The sequence below is a fragment of the Leucoraja erinacea genome, chromosome 17 (genome assembly GCF_028641065.1).
Source record: "Leucoraja erinacea ecotype New England chromosome 17, Leri_hhj_1, whole genome shotgun sequence".
Lineage (NCBI taxonomy): Eukaryota > Metazoa > Chordata > Chondrichthyes > Rajiformes > Rajidae > Leucoraja > Leucoraja erinaceus.
Window position 1 is genome coordinate 20,267,454 of NC_073393.1, and position 24,404 is coordinate 20,291,857.

General features: G+C 47.1%; 2 protein-coding genes across 5 annotated transcripts in view; one reads left to right on the forward strand and one right to left on the reverse strand.

Annotated features, from left to right (window-relative positions):
* The first annotated feature begins 6,927 nt into the window (after positions 1-6,927).
* On the forward strand, positions 6,928-17,664 carry polr2c (RNA polymerase II subunit C). Of its 2 annotated transcripts, none has more exons than XM_055648768.1 (9): positions 6,928-7,093; positions 8,236-8,325; positions 8,779-8,882; positions 10,145-10,197; positions 10,346-10,474; positions 11,774-11,825; positions 13,785-13,953; positions 14,282-14,356; positions 17,413-17,664. In XM_055648768.1, exons 1-9 carry the CDS (start codon positions 7,008-7,010, stop codon positions 17,555-17,557), a joined length of 903 nt encoding a protein of 300 aa, XP_055504743.1. In that variant the 5' UTR covers positions 6,928-7,007; the 3' UTR covers positions 17,558-17,664. The 2 variants fall into 2 exon arrangements, with proteins under 2 accessions (XP_055504743.1, XP_055504744.1); XM_055648769.1 differs by having other exon boundaries at positions 6,930-7,093; positions 8,236-8,285; positions 8,814-8,882.
* Positions 17,665-17,800: 136 nt separating this feature from the next.
* The window catches only part of dok4 (docking protein 4), a 28,361-nt gene continuing 21,757 nt past the window's right edge, over positions 17,801-24,404 (reverse strand). For 2 of the 3 annotated variants that reach the window (XM_055648767.1, XM_055648765.1), the window contains exon 9: positions 17,801-22,850. In XM_055648767.1, the coding sequence (XP_055504742.1) occupies positions 22,747-22,850 (104 nt within the window). In that variant the 3' untranslated portion in view covers positions 17,801-22,746. The remainder of the gene's footprint in view (positions 22,851-24,404) is intronic. The other variant, XM_055648766.1, reaches the window with a different exon arrangement.

The window sequence follows — 24,404 nt, forward strand, 5'->3', positions numbered from 1 at the left end:
ATGAATGATCATTCGAGTTTGAAGTTTGATCTGTATTTTATGAGGAGGAACGTTGAGGGAATACATGAAAGAAACCCGCTACGCGCATGCGTGTCATCCTTCAAAGCAGCGGTGTGAGGTCACAGATACCCTATATTGACCTAAAATAGCAAGATTATCAAAGAGATACCAGCTGAAGATTTGACCCTATGAGGGTGGGAGCGGAGGGCATGTATTCCCTCAACGTTCCTCCTCATAAAATACAGATCAAACTTCAAACTGGTAAGTTCTCGTTTAATCTTACTATTTTACTTCGGAGTCACGTGAGGGACTCCATGAAAGATTTCAAAGCTCTGTGACCTCATGCCGTGGAAACGAGTCCATGCTTCACAACTGCCTTGGTAGTTAGAGAGAAATTGTTAATTATATTCAAAGCATTCATACCAATTATTTAATGGAAATGATAAATAATATCGAATTAATTGAAATCATAACCCTGTATTCTTCAGGGATAAATTATCATACAGAACTAAAATTGGTCCCCGAAAACACGTTCCCATACTGCTAACTGGTTTGTTAACATTTCTGAAACGTATTCTCCAACAACCATCCTGCAATCCTGATGATTTGGTCCATGGATACATCAAGGCGTTTTGCTGCAGATGTAGCTGCAGCCCTGGTGGGGTGAAAATTAAATATGTTATTGTCCACTCCCGCCTATCAGACCATTTCGCGGTGGCAGAAATATGGGATATGAGTTACACTCTATGGTACAGTATCTTAAAGCTGATTAAACGCCAATTCCTTGCCTCTGATAGCCTTTTTTCTTACTGTATAACAAAACCGTACTTTACTATACAGAGGCATTGTCCTCCGGGTAGGCCATCAATTCTATGACCTGCCCCGCTAATCCTGGCCTATTTTGTTTAATAATACGGTCTTGGATCACAAACCTCAATCTTCGTGCCGCAATAGTGAAGCCATCCAGTCTTACTTTTAGCAATAACTGGAGCTTATACACTGTGACTAGCGCTATCAGCATACCATTTCTAGTTAGTTATCCAGATTTAATGCTGTAGCCGGCGACCAATTCCTTAGCAAGATCAAAGCCACACTTACATTCCAAATATAATTATGTTACTGTTTCTTGCCATTAATAACTTGACAATGCACTTTCGGCATTATTCACAGTGCTGAAACACAGTCCTCCATATTGCAGGCTGGTAAGCAACTGTAGCACCCCCGGAACATCCTTATTTCTGTGGTCCAGAAAGTTATCATGGCAGTAATTAGTCCATTTTAATAGGACGTAAATACTGTTATAGAGTAGACCTTCTTTGTGCTGCTGTGATCATGTCCACAGTTCTATCGATAGCCCCATGTCCCATAGCGGTGTTATAGAGTCTACAACCTACTAAATCAATATTTTCTATGACATGGATAGCTATCCTCAGTTACTGGATGCACCAGCAACTTAGGACTACGGCTATCGTTATACATAGTTCCAGCACCATGTCCTGTACCCCGGGAAAACCATAGTTGGGTAAGCCAATCAGGTACTAAGACATCCCCAATGCCGATTCCTGTTGAATGTCCCTTCGTACCCCAAATTTATAACTAGACAAGGAGGTAATACATAAATGGAAAACCCCTCCCCTAGTGCAGTGAAAACAGCATCTGTAGCTTCTGCCTCAGGATCTGGTATCAATGATACATACCTCGGTAACTGGTGATTTAACCCCGGATGCAATTCTAATATCCGGCCTTACCTACTTTACTGATTTTAGCAAATACCATCTATCCAACATCCATTTAGTACTTCCAATAATTTTTCGTGGCCTGGTGTCTGCCACTGATTTAGTATCCCTGGTAGATATGTAGCCCATAACCAAATATTCCTTTGGACACACCATTCCCAACTTTAATTTGCCAATTCATCACAAGCTGGTGATATCTTTCCACCCATATGACTTAAATATGCCATCACCGAGGTATTATCTATCTACCATCTAGCATGCTGCAGTTTCATTCCTGAGCAATAAGATTTTTGCCCATGAAATGCACTTAACATTTCTAACCCTTAGTGTTATGTAGGTTAGCTTCTTATATATTCCATCTCCCCCATAGCTCGAGATGGTATCAGTTGTACCATAACCAATTGCACTGGCGTCTGTTTGTAATAGCACAGACGGGTTGTGAATAACTATTGGGTTTGGAGCAATACTAAACATTGTGTTCCCCACATTGTAATTCTTTTATAGCTTCTATCATTTTCCCATTGGCCAAAATAAATGACCTCTATAATATATGCACCCATTAAACTCTGTGGCTTTCCATATTAGTAAAGTCATTAACATATTAAATGTGTTAATGGTGTCAATTTTGACTTAAGTGGATGGATAATGAATCCCAGCTGTTCAAACAATAGTTTAGTGGCAACCACTGGCTAACATGCCGATTCATAAGTTATTCCCACAATAAGGATATCATCCAACTATACCATTACTCTATGATTTTGGTGTTGCAGCAGTCCCAACGCTGGTTTAAAATTTTTCCCCCTGTTGGATATTGAGTAGCAAGGATCTTAAAGATTAATACTTGCCATACAGTAGTCTGCTGAACACTAAGTCTTTAGCACTGCTAAAAATATCCATTTTTAAAATGAATATATTGCACAACATTGTGAAGTATTGATAATCCATAATAATACGGCAACCCCCATCTTTCTTATTTCTAATAAAGATATTTGAGACAAATCCTGTTGTTCAGGTTTGGTTTATTCCATTACCAGCATGTATATCTGTCCGGTATATGTTATACTGGAGGGTTTTGTTTGTGTAGAAACTCTATCAGATATCCCTTAAAACTGCTAAGGATATATCTGTCCATAGATATATTACACCACGCTTCAACATGAAGTTGCAATATCCCTCCAACTTCCGTGCTCCCTATTAATGCTGGAGCCCCAAATTCACCTACCTCCATGGTATTGGTGGTAACCAAGTTATTTTTCTTGGTTTCATATGCGGTTGTGGAGAGCCTAATGGTTAATGTTACTTATGCATCTTCCACAGTGGTCGTCCCGGCCCAAACCCTAAACAGGACGCTGCTGCTGGGTACCTCTGCCCAATTCTTTGTAGTATAATTACAAAAACACTACCTCTCTTAGGATGCACATGAGGGTAATGTCTTCCCCAGATAACCTTTGGATGCTTTAATCAGCCCCCCAAAGTGAAGCCTCCTCGCCAATTCTTTACCTGTTTAGACAGGTCTCCCCCCCCCCAAATAACGGGGTGTATAGCCCTTTGCTTACATAGTATAGCGAACTAGGGTGTAGAGCTGGCTTAATGGCCCTTCAAACTGCACATTCCAAAAAAATAGTGCTAATGGCATCCTTGTGGTCACTAATATTGTACACCTTATTTAACATGCGGGCCAAAGCTGTTATGCCCGCCATGAGACCTTTCAGAGTATTACGGATTTTCCCAACTCCTAACGGCCTTCCCAACATGTCTGCAAATGCACCTGTAACAATGGCTACATTAAGAGCACCACAATATTCCGGGGTATAGAAGCCTTGCCAACACTTCAGCAAAAATATTAGCTTGAACTTGATGGGTGGACTCACAGTCCTTCAATACTCACAGCCATCCTCTCGCAATCCTTCTCCGTGAGTTCTGCTGGCAGTACTGCTCATCATGTTCGGCAGGTTGTTTTCCCCCCCTTCAATAGGGGACAGTGGCTCCATCACCTGCTCAGGCTTTACCCCGTCAGACCTTCCATACCCTCCTAAGAGGCGTCCGACATTTCATGCAGCCAATATGGGAAACTGCTGTGGGACTTATATTATTATTTGCCCACTGTGGCTACCTCCAATCCCGGAGCCTGCCAATATGGAGAATTTTACTCCAGCAAACCGCTCCAGCCGACTTACATGCTCTCGGGCACTCGTCGTCGCGGGTGCTTAATATATGGGACCGCTCCTGCCGACCTTGGTGCTCTCGGGCACTAGTCGCACGCGGTATATCCCACAGCCCGTCCACATGCCTACGGGCACTGGACCGTTCCCCATGGTCCTGGTCCTCACGGGCACCTCTACCCATTTAGGGTGAAGTTTGGCACTCGCTCCCATCTGGGAGATGCTGGTGCCGACATTTATAGCTGGCTGCTGCTGGTCATTAAACAACAGCCCTTCAGCTCTATACTGACATCAGTCGGTGGCTCCCTGCTGTTCAGCATCCCACCAGTAACCACCTGTGGCTGTGGCCTGCCTTCCTTAGGTGGCTCCCTGCTGTTCAGCAACATACCAGTCTCTCCAGAATTCAGCAAGCACTCTGGAAAAAGCACCAAAAAAGGTAAGGGAAATTTGTTCTTACCTGTACTGGTTTTCAGCCTGCCGTTTTCGGAGGAACGTCCTTCCTCCCGCAGCCCCACGGACCCCGTAGCACAGGTCCATGGGCTGCTGTTCCCGATGTCTGCTCTCTCTCCCCCCGGGTGGTGCAGCTGATTTAATCAGCTGCGGAGCGCCGAACGACTGCGTCTAAAAATAGACCCGACTTGATCTAGAAACTCCCCGGGCCGTGTAGCTTAGTTTCCCGCCCGGCAGCAGTGTCTTGCCGGTGCGGGGAACAACGTCGGGCACAGCTGTTCTGTGCTAAAAATAGCCGTTAGGGAAACCTCTCTGGAGGGTTCCCCGCTAACGGCTGCTGCTAGCTGGTTCTGGCTGCAACATTTCTACAGTCTCCCTCCAGCTCCTGCAGCTTCTTGTATTTCCTACCTGCAAGGTAAGTGGAAAAATTTTGCAGTCTCTTACCTGCTTCTTTGCCTTTCTCTCTAGGGAGACGTCGTCTCCCACTTCTGACTCCTTCAATGCGTGTATGCGATATGACACGCATGCGCGTAGCGGGTTTCTTTCATGGAGTCCCTCACGTGACTCCGAAGTAAAATCCATTGCAGAGCTGGGATCATGGTTATGGGCAGTAGTAACACACAGGAATTTGTGACCAAGAGAACTTCAATTATTGATAAAATTCAGACACTGCGAGGAAAATAGAAAAAAGGTTGGCCTTTGGAGGCATGGTTAGATATGTTCCACAGAGGGAGGGAGGAATATTACAGTCAGAGTTCTCCGGGGAGTGATTGGGAGCAGCAGAAAACAAAATGTGATAAGATGAGTAGGGAAGATTAAAGGAAGTAGAGGCGGAGAAAGTGCAGGAAAAGATTGATAGCAATCATTGAACGGAATCCAACATATCCGATAAGAACATGAACAGAGAATGGTTGCAAGGAGAGAGGGCTCTGACCAGAGGCAAAGAGGAAACAACACTGGAGGTGAAGAGAATGGCTGTGGTATAAAGAAAAGCAGTGGCCACTTGGAGGATCTACTATATGTCAGTCTTCACCAAGAAGAGTTCTGGAGTTTCAGCAGAATATAAGCGAAAGTCCAGCAGGAAGTGAAGTAGTTGATTCTTCAGTAGTGGTGCCCAGGACTGGAAAACTGCAAGTCTTGCAATCTTGGTTAAGATGTAGAGATAAGGCCAGTAAACACAGGAAGCCAATTTAACATCAATTAATCCCAGACCCAATTATCAGGATGTGCGTCAAAGATCCCCATCCTCATCATGGCAGAGCAAGAACTGGGGATTTAATGTCTGACCCTCCTTCCATTTATGGACTTCAAAAAGACTTCTTGTAAACTGTTGGCTGGATTGACATCAAGATTGTAACCGTGCAATAAAAGGGCTGTTGCTACACGGACAAAAAAAGTAGCTGGGAACGGGACGTGTTGTTGTGTTTTATGGCGGGCGGGGGGGGGTGCGTACATAAAGACCAAAGTTTGGCCCATATCCCTCTAAACGTGTCCGATCAATGTGCCCAAAGATCCTATAGCAGAGCCTGCTATAGGATCTTTGAATGTGCCTGCCTAATTGCTTCTTAAACATTGCGATAGTAGTACCTGCTTCAACAACCTCCTCCCGCAAGTTCCATGCCCCACCCTTCCGTACCTTCTGAATTTTGTAGTCGGCAGGGCATATCGCCAACTTGGACAATTTTACTTCTTTTAATCAAGCCAATTTATCAAGCCAATTAACCTACAAACCTGTTTAAGAAGGTGCAGCAGCATCTATGGAGCGAAGGAAATGGTCAACGTCCTTCGCTCCATAGGACGTTTCGGGCCGACGTCTGATGATACTGCTGATGCTGATGCACCCGCTGAACCTCTCCAGCATTTTTGTGTACCTTCGATTTTTCAGCATCTGCAGTTCCCGCTGATTTTCTCCAGCATTTTTGTGTACCTTTAACCTGTACGTCTTTGGGGAAACCGAAGATCTCGGAGAACGTTTCGGCCGGAAACGTCGCCTATTTCCTTCGATCCAAAGATGCTGCGGCACCCGCTGAGTTTCTCCAGCATTTCTGTGTATCTTTAACCTACAAACCTGTACGTCTTTGGAGTGTGGGTGTGGTGGGCTGGTGGTGGGGGGGACCGAAGATCTCGGAGAAAACCCACGCAGATCACTGGGAGAACGTACAAACTCCATGCAGACAGCACCCATTGAACCAGGTCTCTGGCGCTGCATTTTGCTGCAAGGCAGCAACTCTAGCGCTGGACCACCGTGACCTTTGTGTGGAAAAGGTTACCACTCAGATTCCCATAAAATCTTTCCCCCTACAGTTACTTTTCGTTGTTCTCAACTGATACAAGGGGGTTCAGATCAGTTACAGACATGGAGAGGGGGTGGTGTGGGTGGGGGGTGAGGGTGATGTCAGGCTGGGAATGGAGGCAGGCGAGGTGACGGGCCGAAGGTGCTTGTTCTTGGGCATGTAAACTGGAGGTGGTGCTGCCCCCTCCCGGGCGGCCTGAGAAGCGCAGGGACTGCGGCGCGGGGCTCGCCGGGAAGCGGGAGGTCCGGCTTTGGCGCGCAGTGTTCGGCGGGTAGGGAGCAGGATCCGGCCGGGTGGGTGGGGGAGAGAGAGAGGGAGGGCTGTCTTCGGTAGACGCGGCCGCTGCCTGATCTTTGGTCGCCGCCATGCCGTACGCCAACCAGCCGACGGTGCGGATCACCGAGCTAACGGACGAGAACGTGAAGTTCATCGTGGAGAATACGGAGCTGTCGTGAGTACCGGCGAGGGATGTACGTGAGGGGGAGGAGTAGCACGGCCACGGTGAAGAGGGGACTGACTGACCAAGGACAGCGGTTCCACATCGTTGCTGCCGATAAACTTGTCCACCTGAGCTAGTACCAGTTACCCGCGTGTTGCCCAATTCCCTCTAAACCTTTCCTTTCCACCCACTGTCCAGATGTCTCTGAAATGCAGTAATTGTACCCTGCCTGTGCTGTTGCAGCTCGTTCCATATTCCCACCAGCCTCGGTGTAAAACACTTGCCTCTCAGACCACCTTTAAATCTTCGCCACTCACCATATGCCTCTGCCCACTTGTTTAAGACACCCTTCCCCTGGGTACAAGACTGATCACCCACCTTGTCTACTTCTTTCATGATTTTATAAATCTCTATAAAGTCAGCCTTCTACACGTCTGGAAGGAAACTGGGTTGAGACCCTTCTGAAGAACCAAAACGCCACATTCCTTTTCTCCAGAGATGCTGTGTGACCCGTTGAGTTACTCCAGCTTTTTGTGTCTATCTTCGGTTTAAACCAGCGTCTGTTCCTTCCTACAGAATCCAAAGGGTCATGCATACCCGTTGTTGTGGGAAATGGCCTCAGTCGATCCCTGCTCTTTCTGCCTACTTATTTTCTTTGACATGTATGACAAATTCCATCCGAGCAACACTATCAAATATCCCAGTCAGGATATAGCGGGTCAGACCTCCACTGTGAGTGTCTAAGGGGTGTGTGGGGGGGGGGGGGGGGGGGGGGGCGGACAATCTGGGGGTTGTGGTGTCAGGGTCATTATGCAGTGGTGGTGTGCAGAGGGAGATCCGTCTGGGGCTGGGGTGTTGGAGGGGGGAGGAGGGTTTGTCCCATCCTGGGTTTGTTCTGGAGCTCTGTCTTGGGTTGGAGATGTCTGGTGGGAATCTTTCCAGGGTATGGGAGAATGTTTGGTGTGGAGATCTGTAGATGGATGGATGGTGGTGTTGCAGTATGTCAGTCTGGGAGGTTGAGGTGTCATTGCCAGACTGTCTGGGTGCCGGAAGGGGCTGGGCTTTGTTCTGACGTTGGGGTGTATGGATATCTGTCTGGGTGTGGGTCCCAGGGGTCGTACCTCAGCAGTGAGTTCTCCACATTTGTGTTGCAGGGTGGCCAACGCTTTGCGCAGAGTTCTGATGGCCGAAGTAGCTACGTTGGGTGAGTTGGCATTCATTGTTTGCACTCGCCGTCCTCACCAAGTCAATAGACAATAGGTGCAGGAGTAGGCCATTTGGCCCTTCGAGCAAGCACCGCCATTCATTCAATGTGATCATGGCTGATCATCCCCAATCAGTACCCCGTTCCTGCCTTCTCCCCATATCCCCTGACTCCGCTATTTTTAAGAGCCCTATCTAGCTCTCTCTTGAAAGCATCCAGAGAACCTGCCTCCACCGCCCACTGAGGCAGAGAATTCCACAGACTCGCCACTCTCTGTGAGAAAAAGTATTTCCTCGTCTCCGTTCTCAATGGCTTACTCCTTATTCTTAAACTATGGCCCCTGGTTCTGAACTCCCCCAACATCGGGAACATGTTGCCTGCCTCTAGCTTGTCCAAGCCCTTAACAATCTTATATGGTTCAATGAGATCCCATCTCACCCTTCTAAACTCCAGAGTGTACAAGCCCAGCCGCTCCATTCTCTCAGCATATGACAGTCGGGGAATCTCACACGTGTTTTCTCTTTGCAGCAATCGACTGGGTTCAGATCGATGCAAATTCTTCGGTTCTCCACGATGAATTCATTGCACACAGAATTGGTGAGTCATAGAATCAAACAGCATGGAAACAGGCCCTATGGCCCAACTCGTCCATGCCCGATCTAAGCGAGTCCCAGTTATCACTGTTTGGCTCATTTCCCTCTAAACTGTTCCTATCATGTTCTTGCCCAAATATCTTTTAAATATTGTTATTGTATCTGCCCACTTCCTCTGGCTGGTCATTCCACATAAGTCTTATTAACTTGATTACGTTTTTTGAGGAGGTGACAAATGTGATTGATGAGGGTAGGGGAATGGATGTTGGCTACATGGATTTTTGCAAGGCATTTGATAAAATCCCCCATGGTAAGATACTCAAGATTAAGATGCATGCAACTAACAGTGACTTAGTGACTTTCGGAACTGGCTTACTGGTAGAGAACAATGTTGAATTATGGGGTATTAGCTTCAGGGAGACGTTGGACAGACTTTAGTCAGAGGGTGGTGAATCTGTAGAATTCTTTGCCACAGAAGGTTGTGTAGGCCAAGTCAATGGATAATTTTAAAGCAGAGATGGATAGATTAACGATTAGTACAGGTGTCAGGGTTTATGGGGATATATCAGGAGAATTAGGAGAGAAAGATAGATCAGCAATGATTGAATGGCAGAGCAGACTTGATGAGCCAAATGGCTTAATTCTGCTCTTATCACATGACTTTGATCGATTTACTCTGGAATGCAGAGAGATCGCATAACAGTATATAAAATTATGAGGCATAGATTGAGTAGACAGTCAGAATGTTTTTCCTGGGATTGGAAAAATCAAATACTAGAGGGCATGGCTTTAAGGAGAGAGGGGCAAAGTTTAAAGGAGACGTGCAGAGCAAATTTCTTAACACAGATGGAGGCGAGTGAGTGGGGTGCTCACCTAGAAATGTCTCAGTACGTCATGGCAGATGTTCACTGGTTGTTAAATTGGGCGGCTAAGACTGTATATCCTTGTCGCTCTGTAAGAAACACAAAGTGTTGGAGTAACTCAGTGGGCCAGATGGCATTTCTGAAAAACATGGATCAATTACATTTCAGTTCTGAACTTTTTTTCGGACTCACCATGCAAAGTTCTGACCTGGAATGGCGCCTATCCGTGTTCTCTAGAGATGAGCTGCTGAGTTCCTCCAGCACCTCTTGTTTTCACAAAATTCCAGCATCTACAGATCCCTGTGTCTCCTGTCCTTGTCTCTGTGCTGTAAATACTTTATCAATCACACTGTGTCCATTGAACTTGCTGTGCTTGTTTCAGCTTTGTTTTATTTTGTTTTAGGGTTGATTCCTCTAACAAGTGATGATATTGTGGATAAGATGCAGTACTCCAGGGTAAGTGGTATGTGTGAAAGGATGTATGTGGGACTAGTGGCGCAAGATTGAGTGTTATATTATTGGTTGGTGTTGCAAGTGAGAGCTGGTACAACATATATCAATGTACACCTGATGACTGTGTTACTGACTGCTGTCTCTATCACAGGACTGTACATGTGATGAGTTCTGCCCAGAATGTTCCGTGGAGCTGACTCTGGATGTTAAGTGTAACGAAGATCAGACACGGCATGTTACCTCCAGGGACCTGCTGTCTAACAATTCCCGTGTTATCCCAGTAAGTGCTTTGCAGTTATCCTGCTCTTTATACTTCACGCTTTACTTTAGACTTCAGAGATACAGCGCTAAAACAGGCTCTTGAGCCCATGGAGTCTCACCAGCCAGCAATCACCCCCTACTCAAGGCTAAAGTAAACACCAGAGATTAGGTTATAGAGCAAAGGCTGGGAGTATCGCTGGCAACAATGCATCCCTCCCTGATAAACTCAATGTATCTTACCCATACTTTGAAATTAAAAGTGAAAAAAAAGACAAGCGCCATGTGCACAGTGCCTTAACCGGAATGATGAACATAAAACAAACAAATGCAGGCTTATCCCCTGGGCAGAGGATTCTAAAACTAGGATGCCCCCCCTCCCGCACACCGTCCCTCACGGCGGTCCCTCCACGCCGGGTCCTCCATTGTCTACCCCTCCCCCCTACATCTTTGGAGTGCAGGAGGAAACCAGAACACCGGGTGAAATCCCACGCGGTCACAGGGAGAACGTAAAAAACTCCGTACAGACAGCCCCTGTAGTCCAGGTCGAACCTGGGTCTCTGGCTCTGTAAGGCAGCAGCTCTACTGCTACGTCACTGTGACACCCTCTTGTGTGCAATTTAGGAATCACATCTACCAGGAAAGTAGTCTGGAAATGGGCCCTTTGGCCCTGGGAATCTGCACCGTCTACTATCTAACCTCAATCCTGGAACAATCTTACTCTTAGGTTTGAGTAACGTGATTCCTTTCCAATAAAAATGACACTGTAAATTTAGCAGCTGCTGGTAATCTGGGCTTGTGCTATCCCGCTGGCCCCCCGCTGCCCCTTCTGTGCCTTTCTGATCGTAGTCAGAAAAATTACCTTCCATGTACAGAGGAGTTACCCTCCAGTCGAACTTTCCTTGCACACACACTGCTCCATAGATGCTGCCTCACCCGTTGAGTTCCTCCAGCATTTTTGGCTACCTTTTGTTTTTTCCAGCATCTGCAATTCTTTCTTAAACACTGATTTGATTGTTAACTTTGGGTCACATTGTCAGACTGTGTAGTCAAAACTGAGTGACCTGCCCAGGTCCGGTTTGTTGATTTGGGCCTTGCTTTCGAACGCTGTCTGCTGCTCGCTGTGTGTAGGTCAGGGACAGGCTCACCTTTGGTTATTTAGTAAGTAATCATCAATGTCACCAGGTCACCACCTCTGTTACTTAAGAAGTCTGAAGAAGGATCCAGACTCGAAATGCCACCCATCCTTTTTCTCCAGAGATGCTGCCTGACCTGCTGAGTTTCTCCACCACTTTGTGTCTATCTCTGTTGCTTCAACCAGGTAACGTCGCGGAGCCGAGACAATGATCCCAATGACTACGTGGAACAAGATGGTGAGGAAAGGCTAGCAGTTGGGGCTTCTGGAGGGAGGGGACAGGGTTCCGGGGGGTGGGGAAAGGGGATGTTCATATGGGATGGATGGGGCAGGGCAGGTTTCTGAAGAAGGGACGCTTCCAAGGGAGGAGTGAAAGAGATGAGGTTTGTGGGAAGGATGGAGGTTCCCAGGAGGTGGTAGGCAGGGTCCCTGAATAAGAGGGAGGGGTCAGGATTCCATGAGGGAGAGGGGTTTTTGGGGGTAGGGGGACAGAACTGTCAGGTTTATTATTGTCTCGTGGACCAAGTTACAGCGAAGAGCTTGGATGGGCATGCTCTCCAAATATATCAGATATTCCATACATAAATACAATCAATTCAGACTCGAGTTACAATAGATAGAGCAAAGGGGAATATGCATAGTATCATAGATCGGAAAGGAGTAGTAAGTAGTTAAAGGTGTTTGGGAATACCAGCTGGTCCACACAGGTTAACATGGATACAACTTAGAGACGGGCCCTTCGGCCCACTGAGTCCACTCCGACCATCGTCACCCATTCACATTAGTTCTATTCCGCACACTAGGGACAATTTGTAGAAGCCAATTAACCTACAAATCTGCACATCTTTGGAATGTGGGAGGCAACGTGGAGAAAACCCACGCAGTCACAGGGAGAATGTACAAATGCCACACAGACAGCACCAGTAGTAAGGATCTCTGGCGCTGTGCTGCCCTGGAGTTCCTCAGATCCTGAGGAAATGGACAGGAATTTCATCCTGACCAGTTGTTCTCTATGGATTCACTCTCAGGAAGGTCAATCTTACGTCTGCTACAGTAACCATTGCACCCGAGACTGGTGGGGTGGGTGGTATTCCTCCACCGACCTTCTGTTCAGAGTATGGGTAAGATACATTGAGTTTATCGGGGAGGGATGCATTGTTGCCAGCGATACTCCCTGCCCTTGCTCTATAGCCGGTTATAGAGTGCGAGCCCCGCAACAATCCACGGGTAACCATGTCATTGTTCCAAGACTTCAATTTGGTCCGAATTCCTTCTTGTCTTCCTAAGTATCTCTGTGAAGGCCATAGATAGATTTCTTGTGCTGGTTGGGAACGTTTCACTTGAATGCTGCAGACTAGGAGTTACCTGGAATTGGACCTTGTGGTTCATACATGGTTTTCAGTTTTGGAACAAATGTATCATTTTCTTTGATACTCAGTCCTCTACATATTTGCTGATGAAGTTTGTGACAGAGGTTGAATATTCATCTAGGTTAGCCATCGAGTCCTTGAATCTGGATCAGTCCACCAACTGAATTTGTGTCATCTATTTCCTCTGATCATCACTGCTGGACTTTGCCAGATCTGGAGGGGTGGGCCGTTCCCGTGAGTGTGTACAGATAAGAGAGAGGGGATTGGGTGGAGGGACTCTGTTGTTAGGAAGGGAGAGCATTTGAAGGAAGATACAATACAATAATACTTTATTAGCCAAGTATGTTTTGCAACATACGAAGAATTTAATTTGCCAAGTCAGTCATACAAATAAAAAGCAACAGAACACACAAAATACAATTTAACTTAACATCCACCAGTGACTGCTCCACATTCCTTACTGTGATGGAAGGCAAAACAAAAGTTCAATCTCTTCCCTTCTTTGTTCTCCTGTGGTCGGGGGTCGCGAGCCTTCCGTTGACTGGACGATCTTGACTCCCATGGCCGGCGGCGTTTGGGCCCCCCGCGTCAGGGCGATCAGCAGAGTAATGACAGTTCTGGAAGGGAAGGGAAGGGGACGGGCATGTTCTGGAGGAAGAGGAGGTAATGTTTTGGCGAGGGTTGAAAATATTGAGGAAGGTGATAGTTCTAGGGCAGGGTATGGAAGTGTTCTGGGGTGGAGAAAGAGGGTCTGTTCTGGGCGGGGGGGGGCGACTGTTGAGGGAAGAGGGACCATTAATGAACAGGTTCCTAACTGCCTCCCTCAGACATCCTGATTGTGAAGCTGCGGAAAGGTCAGGAGCTGCGGCTCCGAGCTTATGCTAAGAAGGGCTTTGGAAAGGAGCACGCCAAATGGAACCCGACGGCAGGCGTCTCGTTCGAGTACGACCCCGACAATGCCCTGCGGCACACCGTCTTTCCCAAGCCTGAGGAATGGTAGGGCCAGCCTTATGACAATCCCCCCACTCCTAGGGTTGAGAATTGGAGGGCTCCCTGGTCTGTAGGGGGGGGGGGGGGGGGGGGGGGGGGGTGGGGGGGCATCCCCGGTCTGCAGGGTGGAGGGATGTGCCTGGTCCGCGGGGTGGAGGGGTGTTCCCGGTCTGTTGGGGAGGGGGGTCATCCCATGTCTGCTGGGGGGGGGGGGACTGGCATCCCCGGTCTTTGGGATGCTTCCCAGATCTGTGGAGGGGCAGGAGGGGCAGGGTGAGACCAGATGTTGACAGAACAAGACTTTATTTTCTCCATGTTTTTATGGAACCTGCAGGCCTAAGAGCGAGTACTCGGAACTCGACGACGAGGAGATCCAGGCACCCTATGACCCCAATGGGAAACCTGAACGGTGAGCACTCTGGTCCTACACACTCAGCGCCCCCCCCAGTGGAACACAGTACACTCTATCCTCCCAATACAGCTCTCCTTACACCGCTTCGAGTGCCATGTAAATGCATCCCCCCAACAATACTGCTATTTCGGGTTCTTTAGAGTGTCTAAGTGAACTGGGAAAGTGGGCCAAGGAATGGCAGATGTGGAACATAAATGTTCGGCTCCAGTGAACTTCTGTAGAACAGAGGTACCTCTGGGTGCAGGTACCGACTTCTCTAAAAGTGGGTAAACGGGTGGATGGTGGTGAAGAAGGCTTTTTGCACACTTGCCTTCATCAATCAGGATATTGAGTAAAGTAGTTGGGATGTCACGTTGCAACTCTATAAAACAGCCAGAGGACGGGTGTCATTAAGCTGAAAAGCGTGTATATAAGATTCACGAGGATGTTTCCAGGACTGGAAGGCTTGAGTTACAAGGAGAGGCTGAGACTTTTCTCCCCTAAAGCAAAGGAAGCTGAGGGGTGGCCTTGCAGACAATGTTAAGGGGCATAGAGAAGATGGATGGTCACAGTCTTCAAGATTTAGGGAGTAAGTTGGAATTGAGGGAGATCATTGAACAGTACAGCACAGCAACAGGCCCTTCAGTCCACAATGTTTGTGTCAAACATAATGCCAAGACCAACTCTTACCTGCCTGTGCATAATCCATATCCCTCCATTCTCTTCATATCATCATTTAATATCTAAAAGTGTCTCAAATGCCACTATTGTAACTGCCTCCAACACTACTCCCAGCAGCATGTGCAAGGCATAAAAAAAAAACCATTCCCTGCACATCTCTTTTACACTTTGCCCTCTCGCTTCAAACCTACACCCTCTAATCTTTGACATTTTATCCCCGGGGGTGGGGAAAGGTTATGACCTCTTCCTTGTCACCTCGGCTCCAACATGCTTTCCGCTGGTGTGGGGCCAGTCTTCAGACAAGGTCACCTGCACATTGCACCATCTGGCAACCAGCAACAGTTCGCAGATAATCACCGTGTGTCCGTTCCATGGTTCACCATCAATCATCGACTTGTTGACTGGTGCACATGAGAGGATGACCTGTACATTTAGAATCGCAGAGCCTGAATTCTATTTGTTCCCACCTCTTCCTCTAACATCATGTTCTATGTATCCACCATCCTCTTTATGGGGAAAACTTGACCCCCGGGTCCCTGTTAAATCTTTCCCATCTTGTCTAACACCTAAACCCAGTAGTTGTAAACTCCCCTACCCTGGGTAAAAGGCTGGGACTATCTATTCTCCTCATGATTTTATAAACATTTATAAGGTTACCCCTCAATTTCCTTTGCTTTGGGGAAAACTGCCCCAGCCTATCTAGTCTCTCTTTATTACACAATCCTTCCCATCCAGGTAACATTCCTGTGAATCTTTAACTTAATCATTATCGTTGGGCTTAATCAGATCCATCCTGCAGCATGGTAACCAAAACTACACATCAGATTCCATGTGTGGCCTCACCTGCATCTCACTGCATGACATCATAACTCTTCTATGTGATGCCACGATTTCCTTAAATGCCTTATTTTGCACTTGGCTGAGTTCCATCAACCATTCCCTTGCTCACTTTCCTTGTTGATCTGGATCCTGTTGTAACCTTGGACAACCATCTTCACTGTCCATCACAGTGCCAATTTAGACATCATCTGCAAACTCACTAATCATGCTACCTAGATTCTCATTCAAATCATTAACATAGATGACACATGAAAAAGGGACTCAGCCCTGCGGTATACCACTGGTCACTGTGAGAACTCACTGCGAAAGCTGGTGATGAAGATTAGGGTCCGTGTATAACCGTTGATGTAGGAAACATTTAGAAAGATGTAGACAAGGCTTAGAAGGATACGGAAATAATGAAGGCACATGCAATTTGTGTCGATAGTCAGAATCTGTGTTGTACGACTTCAGTGCACAGAACTGGAGTGAAAACAAGTTACCACGATCACAGGGCTCGTCTGTGAAGGATCCTCTGTCTCCTGCTCTCTGAGGCACGGTCCTAGGGTATGTGCCCCTTTTTCCAGGATTGAAAAATCTGATCCCAGAGGGCATAACTTTATGTCCTGGAAGAGTTCAGTGTTGGGTTTAAGTTTAAAGTTTGTTTTTACCTCACTAGCTTTTTTTTTCGCAGCAGGCAGTGAGTGCCTGGAACACGCTACCAGAGCTAATGGTTGAGGCACATACAGTGGTGGTATTTAATAGACTTTTGGATAAGCATATGGATTATGTGCAGGTAGATAAGAGATGGTCTTGGCATTATGTTCGGTGCAGACATTGTGTGCCGAAGGGCCTGTTCCTGCGCTGTAATGTTCTATATTCTCCAGCAGATTGCACATAAATGTTCTACCTCATTTGCATTTGAAGCAGTTTTAAATATTGTCCATTGGACATGAGGCCCCGTTTGGAATATTAGTACACCACAGGAACAGGCTGGAAACAGATTCCGACTGCCTATCTATCTATGCCTTTCATCATTTTATACACTTCTGTCAGGTCTCCCCTCAACTTCTGGTGTTCCAGGGAAATCAATCCAACTGTCCAATCTCTTCCAGTAGCTAAACCCCCCCTAAATCCAAGGAACATTTTAGTAAATCTCTGCACCCTCGCCAAAACCTTCATATTGTTCCTGTAATGAGGCTACCAGAACTGCACCAATACTAAAAATATTGCAAGGAAGGAGCTGAGGTGATTCACATCCCTTAAGCAACAGATTAGAACTTTGTACTTTAAATCTTTCTCGGTTCTGATGAAAGGAGCTTGAGCTGAAACATCAGCATTTTCTGTCGTTGCAGATTCTGCTGCCAATATCCAGAAAAATGTTGGGTAATGTTGCTGGCAGGGAGAGGCAAGAAGCAGGTGGTGCCTGTCCTGTGATACCAATCTTTGGTGGCCTGGCTATGTGGTTTCAGAGGGGTGAAAGGGAAGACGAGGGCAGGGGTACAGTTCTGAAACCTGACGTCTGCAGTGTTGTTTTATCTGGTCATTGAGAGTTTGAAAATTGTTCCCATCAGATTTTACTTCAACGTTGAATCATCTGGAGCGCTGCGGCCAGAAACAATAGTCCTGTCTGCCCTGTCTGGGCTGAAGAAGAAACTCAGTGACCTGCAGACAATGCTGAGCCACGAGATCCAGAGTGACGTACTCACCATCAATTAGCAGGGCCGGCCCTTGCCCCCAACCCAACACTCAACCCTTCCAGGACTCATCCACCTGATACTTTGCTCAGTTCCAAACATCAATAAAGCTCACATTTTTTTACTGCTGCTGTTTTTCTGGATGAATCTGCAATTCTTTGAAGGTCAGCGGGTGGAATGTGGGGAGTCGGGACCCAGTGGAAGTATTGTCTGAGAACAAATCTATGGTTGGTGTAGGGATGCAGCCAGACCAGAGACCACAACATTTAGATCGTAAACATTTATTTTAAGGAATCGTTGGTGCTGAGGACTATGGAAACCCATAGTTTGTTGTAACAACCCATCTGATTGTGAATCCATTTCTTGTGGAGCTACACCCCTCCTCCGGAACGTTTGAATAAAGAGGTTTGGCATTTGTTTGTGGAATTTGGCTGTGATTTTGGCTTAATTTGGGGGTGTCGGGCGTGGTGTTTGACAATTTTAGGCCTCTGCAGGAAAAGGATTTCACCAAGGAGAACCAATTTCACAATTGTGTGTTACAGTCAGAGGAATATATCTCAGAGTTCTGCTTCCACAACCTCAAACCTTGGCCAAAAAATCTTCACCCATATCCATCTAACAATTGCCAGGCTATGCCCTGCTCCCACCACTTTCCCAGCTCCCCCCCAACTAGTCAGAAGAAGGGTCCTGACCTGAAATGTTGCCTATCCATGCCTTCCACAGAGGCTCCAGAGCTGCTGAGCTCCCTCAGCGCTTTGTTTTACTCAAGATTCTGGCAGTTGTGGTTCCATGTGACTCCAACCGTGGAAATTTGATGTGTTTAGTATTTAAGGCTTGAGGTTAATTATTTCTAAAATTGTGAAATGTTGTTGTTAGTGCATAATTCCACAAGCTTTCTTTGTTAGTTGGAGGGGAAACAAGCCATGTGTCAATGATAATCCTGGACAGCTCATCACTGAGGCAATACGGGTAGAGCTCAGATAAGAAGGAGAAATCTGCTGGAGTTTTACTAAAGACCACCCAATAGTCAGCGGGAGATAGAAGAACAGATATGTAGGCAAATTATGGAAAGATGTAAAAGCAACAGTACATTTACTTTAATTTCCCCAATAATAACTCAGTGCTAGAGGTTTAGAAGGGACATAATTTGTCAGGTGTGTCCAGGAAAGTTTCTTGAATCAATCTAACCAGGGAAGGTGCCATACTTGATTTGGATAAATCGAGCCAAGTAGTTGGCATTTCAGTGAGAACGTTTGGTGTGTGACGATTATAATTCTGTAAGTTTTGAGATGGGTATGGATAAGGACAAAACTGGACTTTGGGAGAAAGTGCAACTTGGAATCAACTGGGAGCAGCTGTTGGGTATCTGAAGATAGACACAAAATGCTGGAATAACTCAGCCGGACAGGCAGTATCTCTAGAGAGAAGTAACGGGTGACTTTTCAGGTCGAGACCTTTCTTCAGACAGAGTCAGGGGAGAGGTAGCCTAGAGATATAAACAGGTAATGTGTAAAAACGACGGATCAAAGCAGGTGCTGTTCAAGGAAATGTAGAATGGTTCATTGTTGCCCGAGGGGAAAGTGACCACGAGGCATATAGTCAGTAAAATTAATCAGGACAGTGAAACTAGTCGGAGAACTAGGGTGGAGAGCGACAGAGAGAGGGATGCAAGGGCTACTTGAAGTTAGAGAAAGCAATATTCATACCACTGGGTTGCAAGCAAAATGTGAGGTGCTGTTCCTCCAATTTGCGTTGGCCCTCACTCTGGCAGTGGAGGCCCAGGACAGAAAGGTCGGTATGGGAGGGGGAATTAAAGTGTTTAGCAACTGGAAGATGTGTAGGCCTAGGCGGACTGAACAGAGGTACTCAGCGATCACTGGACGGTCGCCGAGCCTGTGCTTGGTCCCACCGATATATAGTGGTCCACACCTGGAACAGCGGATACAGTTGATGAGATTGGAGGAGGTGCAAGTGAACCTCTGCCTCACCTGAAAGGTCTGTCTGGGTCCTTGGACAGAGTCGAAGGAGGTATAAGGACAGGTGTTGCATCTCCTGCAGTTGCAAGGGAAAGTACCTGGGGAGGGAAGGGATGAGTTAACCAGGGAGTAGCGGAGGGAGTTGTCTCTGCGTAAAGGGGTGGAGATAGGAAGATGTTCCTAGTGGTGCGATACTGTTGGAGGTGACAAAAATGTTGGAGGACTATGCTGCGCGCAACATCTGATGGGGTGAAAGGTAAGGACTGGGGGATTCTGTCCCTGTTGCGACTGGGGGAAGGGGGAGCAAGAGCAGAGCTGTGGGTGAAGGTCTCATCTGTGATGGAGATGGGAAAACCCCATTCCCAAAAGTATGAGAACATCTTGGACGTCTTCGTATGGAACATCTCATCTTATGCGCTGATGCTGCGTAGATGGAGGAATTAGATTTAGGGGATAGAGTCTTTGCAGGAGGCAGGGTGGGAAGAAGTGTAGTCTAGATAGCTGCGGGATTTGTAATCAGTAGGTTTGTAATAGATGTTGGACGGTAATCTATCTCCTGTGACAGAGATGGTGAGATCAAGAAACAGAAGGGAGATATCGGAGGTGGTCTAAGTGAATTTGAATACAGGTTGGAAATTGGTAATGAAGTCTGTATGTTGGGTATCTGATATATGGGAATTGTTTAAAGACTGGCTGGTCAGAATTCAGGACTAACATATACCTGCGTGAAGAAAGACAGGATGTCAGAGTTTGGTGTTCATGGAAAATTAGAGATGATATAAATTTAGTCAGAAAGAGAAGGGAAATGTATATAAGGTTTGGGAAACTTTATGATTTTATAAAACTCTTTATCAGGTCTTCCTGCGACCATTGGCATTCCAGAAAAAATAATCCAAGTAGCGAATACCATTCCAGGCATCATTCTGGTAAACCTTTGCAATTTTTCTAAAGCCTCCACATCAGAAAAGTGGTGTTACAGGTAGATAGGGTGGTAAAGAAGGTTCTCAGCATATTAGCCTTCATCAGTGAGGGTATTTAGAAGTTAGGACATTATGTTACAGTTGTGCAAGACATTGGAGAGGCCACGTTTGGAGTATTGTGTTCAGTTTTGGTCATCCTGCCGTAGGAAAGATGGAAGGAGCGAAGAGAAGATTTACAAAGATATTGTCAGGACTTGAAGTCTGAGGTATAGGGAGGGGCCGGCAGTCGAGGTCAGGTGCTGATGATCGGACGAGGACGGGCCCACGTGAGTGCCATAGGTCGGACGGGACCTCATGGGTGCCAGACGTGTCGCGGGAGACAAAGGGGGACCCGGCAGGGGTGGGCGGTGAGAGAATGGGGACCCGGTGTGGAAGGGCGTGGAAGGGCCGTGAGACAAAGGGGGGGGCCCGGCGTGGGAAGGCTGCCGACAACACAGAGGGACCATTGGGGACTAAATGGAATACTTTGTAACTTTGTTGCCACCCCATATATGGCGGCTCATTGCAAACTTGTGTCTGTAAAACAAAGAATCTCACTGACAGGTCACATGTGATAATAACGTGTGTTTCATCCATTCATTCATTCATGCCTGTTGAGCAGGCACTTCTCATCGTCCTTGGAACGCAGGAGGATGAGAAGTGATAGTCTTGGGACCACAATTAGGCCATTCAGCCCATCGAGTCTAGCCTGTCATTCAATCGTGGCCGGTCTGTCTTTTTGTTTTTATAGAGGATATAAGATCATGAGAGGAATAAATAATGTAGATGCACATATTATTTTGCCCGCAGTAGTGGGATCATCACCGAGAGGACATGAGGTGAGGAGGAAAAGATTAAATAGGAGCCTGAGGGGTAACTTATTCGAACATAGAGTGGTGGGTATATGGAGCGAGCTGTCAAGGTAGGTAGTTGAAACGGGTACCATAACAATATTTAAATTACATTTAAACAGGTACATGGATGGGGTTTAGAGGGATAGGAGCCAAATGCGGGCAGGTGGGACTTGTTTAGACGCAGAATCTTGGTCGGCATGGATAAGTTGGACCGCAGGGGCTGTATCCGTGGCCGGCGGCATGGATGAGTTGTTTCCGTGCTGTGTGGCTGTATGGTTAACACGTGCAGTTTAACAAAAGCGTCGATAATTTTGGTGAGAACACTGATTTATTTTTGCACTCTATTGGGAAGCTGTTCTTTGGGGATACATGCAAGAGGCAGCGCATCGACGTGAAGCGTGTTCATGCGTCTAATGAATAGTGGATAAGATGCAAGGCGGCCGGGATCGGATGCAGGGGGGCACGCTTCAACCACACTTAAACAAATTTGCGCCAGCTGAACCTCTCCCCTACCACCCACCAAACCCTGCCTGGAGTATCGGTCTTGAGTGTGCTTGCTGTCAGTCTGTTTCCTTCTCTGGAGCCCCTGGTTGGAGGAAGCCGCGGAAAGCGTGGGATGGGCACAGGGATGAGAATTCCCTCTGTTCCGAAATTGTCAATGTGCTTCCTGGTCCCTCTACAACTGGGCCCGCACTAACTTGTTGGTGTCGGCCCGGACCAAGGCGTCGGTGCCGGGCACTCGGTCCTGTTCCGGCCCTGGCGGGGAGATGCGCGGGTCCCGCCGGCCTGGAGAGTGGAGCCGAGGCAGCGGACTGCAATGAACGTGGAGTTAAGGCAGTGTTTGTTTGGACCCTTCACATTCAACACGGGGTACAGAAGAGAGCGCACGCAGCCAGTCTGTGAGTGCCGTCCGATACTAATCAACGGGCAAATCTTACTCCAGCATCTGCAGTAGATAAAAACAGCTGGAGGAACTCAGCAGGACAGACGGCAACTTGTGATTCCAATATCTGTCCAAGAAAAAGTTTCAGTCTCACACCAAATAAATCGGTGCACGAAGAACATAGCTGTCGGTGACCCGGTTTAATGAAGGGTTCGGACCCGAAACATCGACTGTCCATTCCCTCCACAGTGTTGTCTTACCCGCTGAGTTCCTCCAGCACTTTGTTTTTTGCTCTGTTGTACCCAGATCGTAGCAGTCTGTTTACGGGGGTGTTTACAGCAATGCTGTCCCACGGCGCCCCCGTCAGCCCATGTGGAGACATTACCGCTGCAGCCCTTGCTCGGGTGTCATGCTTCTGTCCCCGCTCTCCCTATGGTAGGGGCCGGCTCCCGCTATTCGTTGGCAGTCTCTGGTCTGAAGGTGCTTTAACCCAGTCTCCGGAGAGCTGCGTCTATCGCCCCTCGCCGGCTCCGCCGCTATCATTGAGCAGTAAAGTGCGCAGAAGACCGGCAGTCTCGCTTCAGAGAACTCGCTTGCACGGAGTCTGCCTCGCCTCCCGCTGGGTCTGAACAGTACAGCGCTGCTGGGACACGGAAAGAAACAGTCAATGCCCATTCCACCTCTTACAGAGAGAGCAGCAATCCCGCAGCCTGATCTACAGAACTCCCTCCATCCTGTGGGCGAAGCCCCCCATCTACCCTCACGCCTTACGGGCCTGTCCCACTTAGGCGATTTTTCAGCGGACTCCCGCCGACTGTCAAGTTGCCGGCAGTCGCCCGAAAAACCAGCAACTGGAACGGTGACTGTCAGTGTGGAATCATATTGAATGGCGGTGCTGGCTCGAATGTCCAAATGGCCTACCCCTGCACCTATTTTTCTATGATTCTAATCCTCTCTCTTCTATCAGTAAGCCAGTTCTGAATCCATACAACCAATCACTGTGAATCCCATGCATCTTAATCTTCTGGATCATTTCACCACGGGGGACTTTATCGGATGCCTCACTAAAATCTTGTAGGCAACATCCACCACCCCACCCTCATCAATAACACAGGTTACCTCTTCAATAAACTCAATTAAAATAGCAAAACATGACCTGCCATGCACAAAGCTATGCTGACTGTCCCTAATTAACAGAAGGCAGTGGAGGCCAATTCACTGGATGTTTTCAAGAGAAAGTTAGATTTAGCTCTTAGGGCTAAAGGAATCAAGGGATATGAGGAAAAGGCAGGAATGGGGTACTGATTTTAGATGATCAGCTGTGATCACATTGGATGGCGGTGCTGGCTCGAATGGCCAAATGGCCTACTCCTGTACCTATTTTTCTGTTGCTTCTCTCCCCAGACCTTTCATTCCCCTCCATCTCTCACAACAACTCCTTCCATAAGCACTGCTCTGAAGAGGAGCCATTGAAGTCGCAGCCTTGAACATAATCAAATAGTTGTTGAACTGTTCCAGGTCAGCATGGAGATGTGATGCAGGGGGATGCAGAGTAAAACCTCCAGTCTCAGCAGAAACACAATTTCACTCAAGCTCTTCATCACATTTGCAGAGGGCCATATCTTTGCTCCCGTCATAGAACAGTACAGCACAGGAACATGTGCTGCAGCTGAACAAGAGGGCAAGTTAAATTAATCTCTGCTTGCACCTGATCCATCTCCCCAAATTCCATGCACATATATGTGTCCAGTTAAAAACCTCCTAAATGCTACTATCGTACAATTCCACCAATACCCCTGGAAGCCCGTCCCAGGCACTACCACTCTCCGTATAAAAAAAACCTGCCCCGTACATCTCCTTTAGAATTTGCCTATTTTACCTTAAATCTATGCTCTCTATTGCTTGACATTTCCATCCTGTGAAAAAGATTATGACCTATCTATGCTTCGTTACTCAAAGTTACTCCAGCATTTTGTGTCCATCTCACTTTTCTCTGTTGTTTACATATTGAAAATTCTAATAAATCTGATGAAGACGATTGTTCAGCCAGTACACCATGATTACTTGCTTTCACTTTCACCGCTTCCCTAACAATGAACTCCAGTGTTTGTTCACGACAAATATTTGGCTCACTGGCGGGCACCTTTCAGCTTTCTCCTTGCCATAACAACATTGTTACAAAAGCTTAATTGCAGCA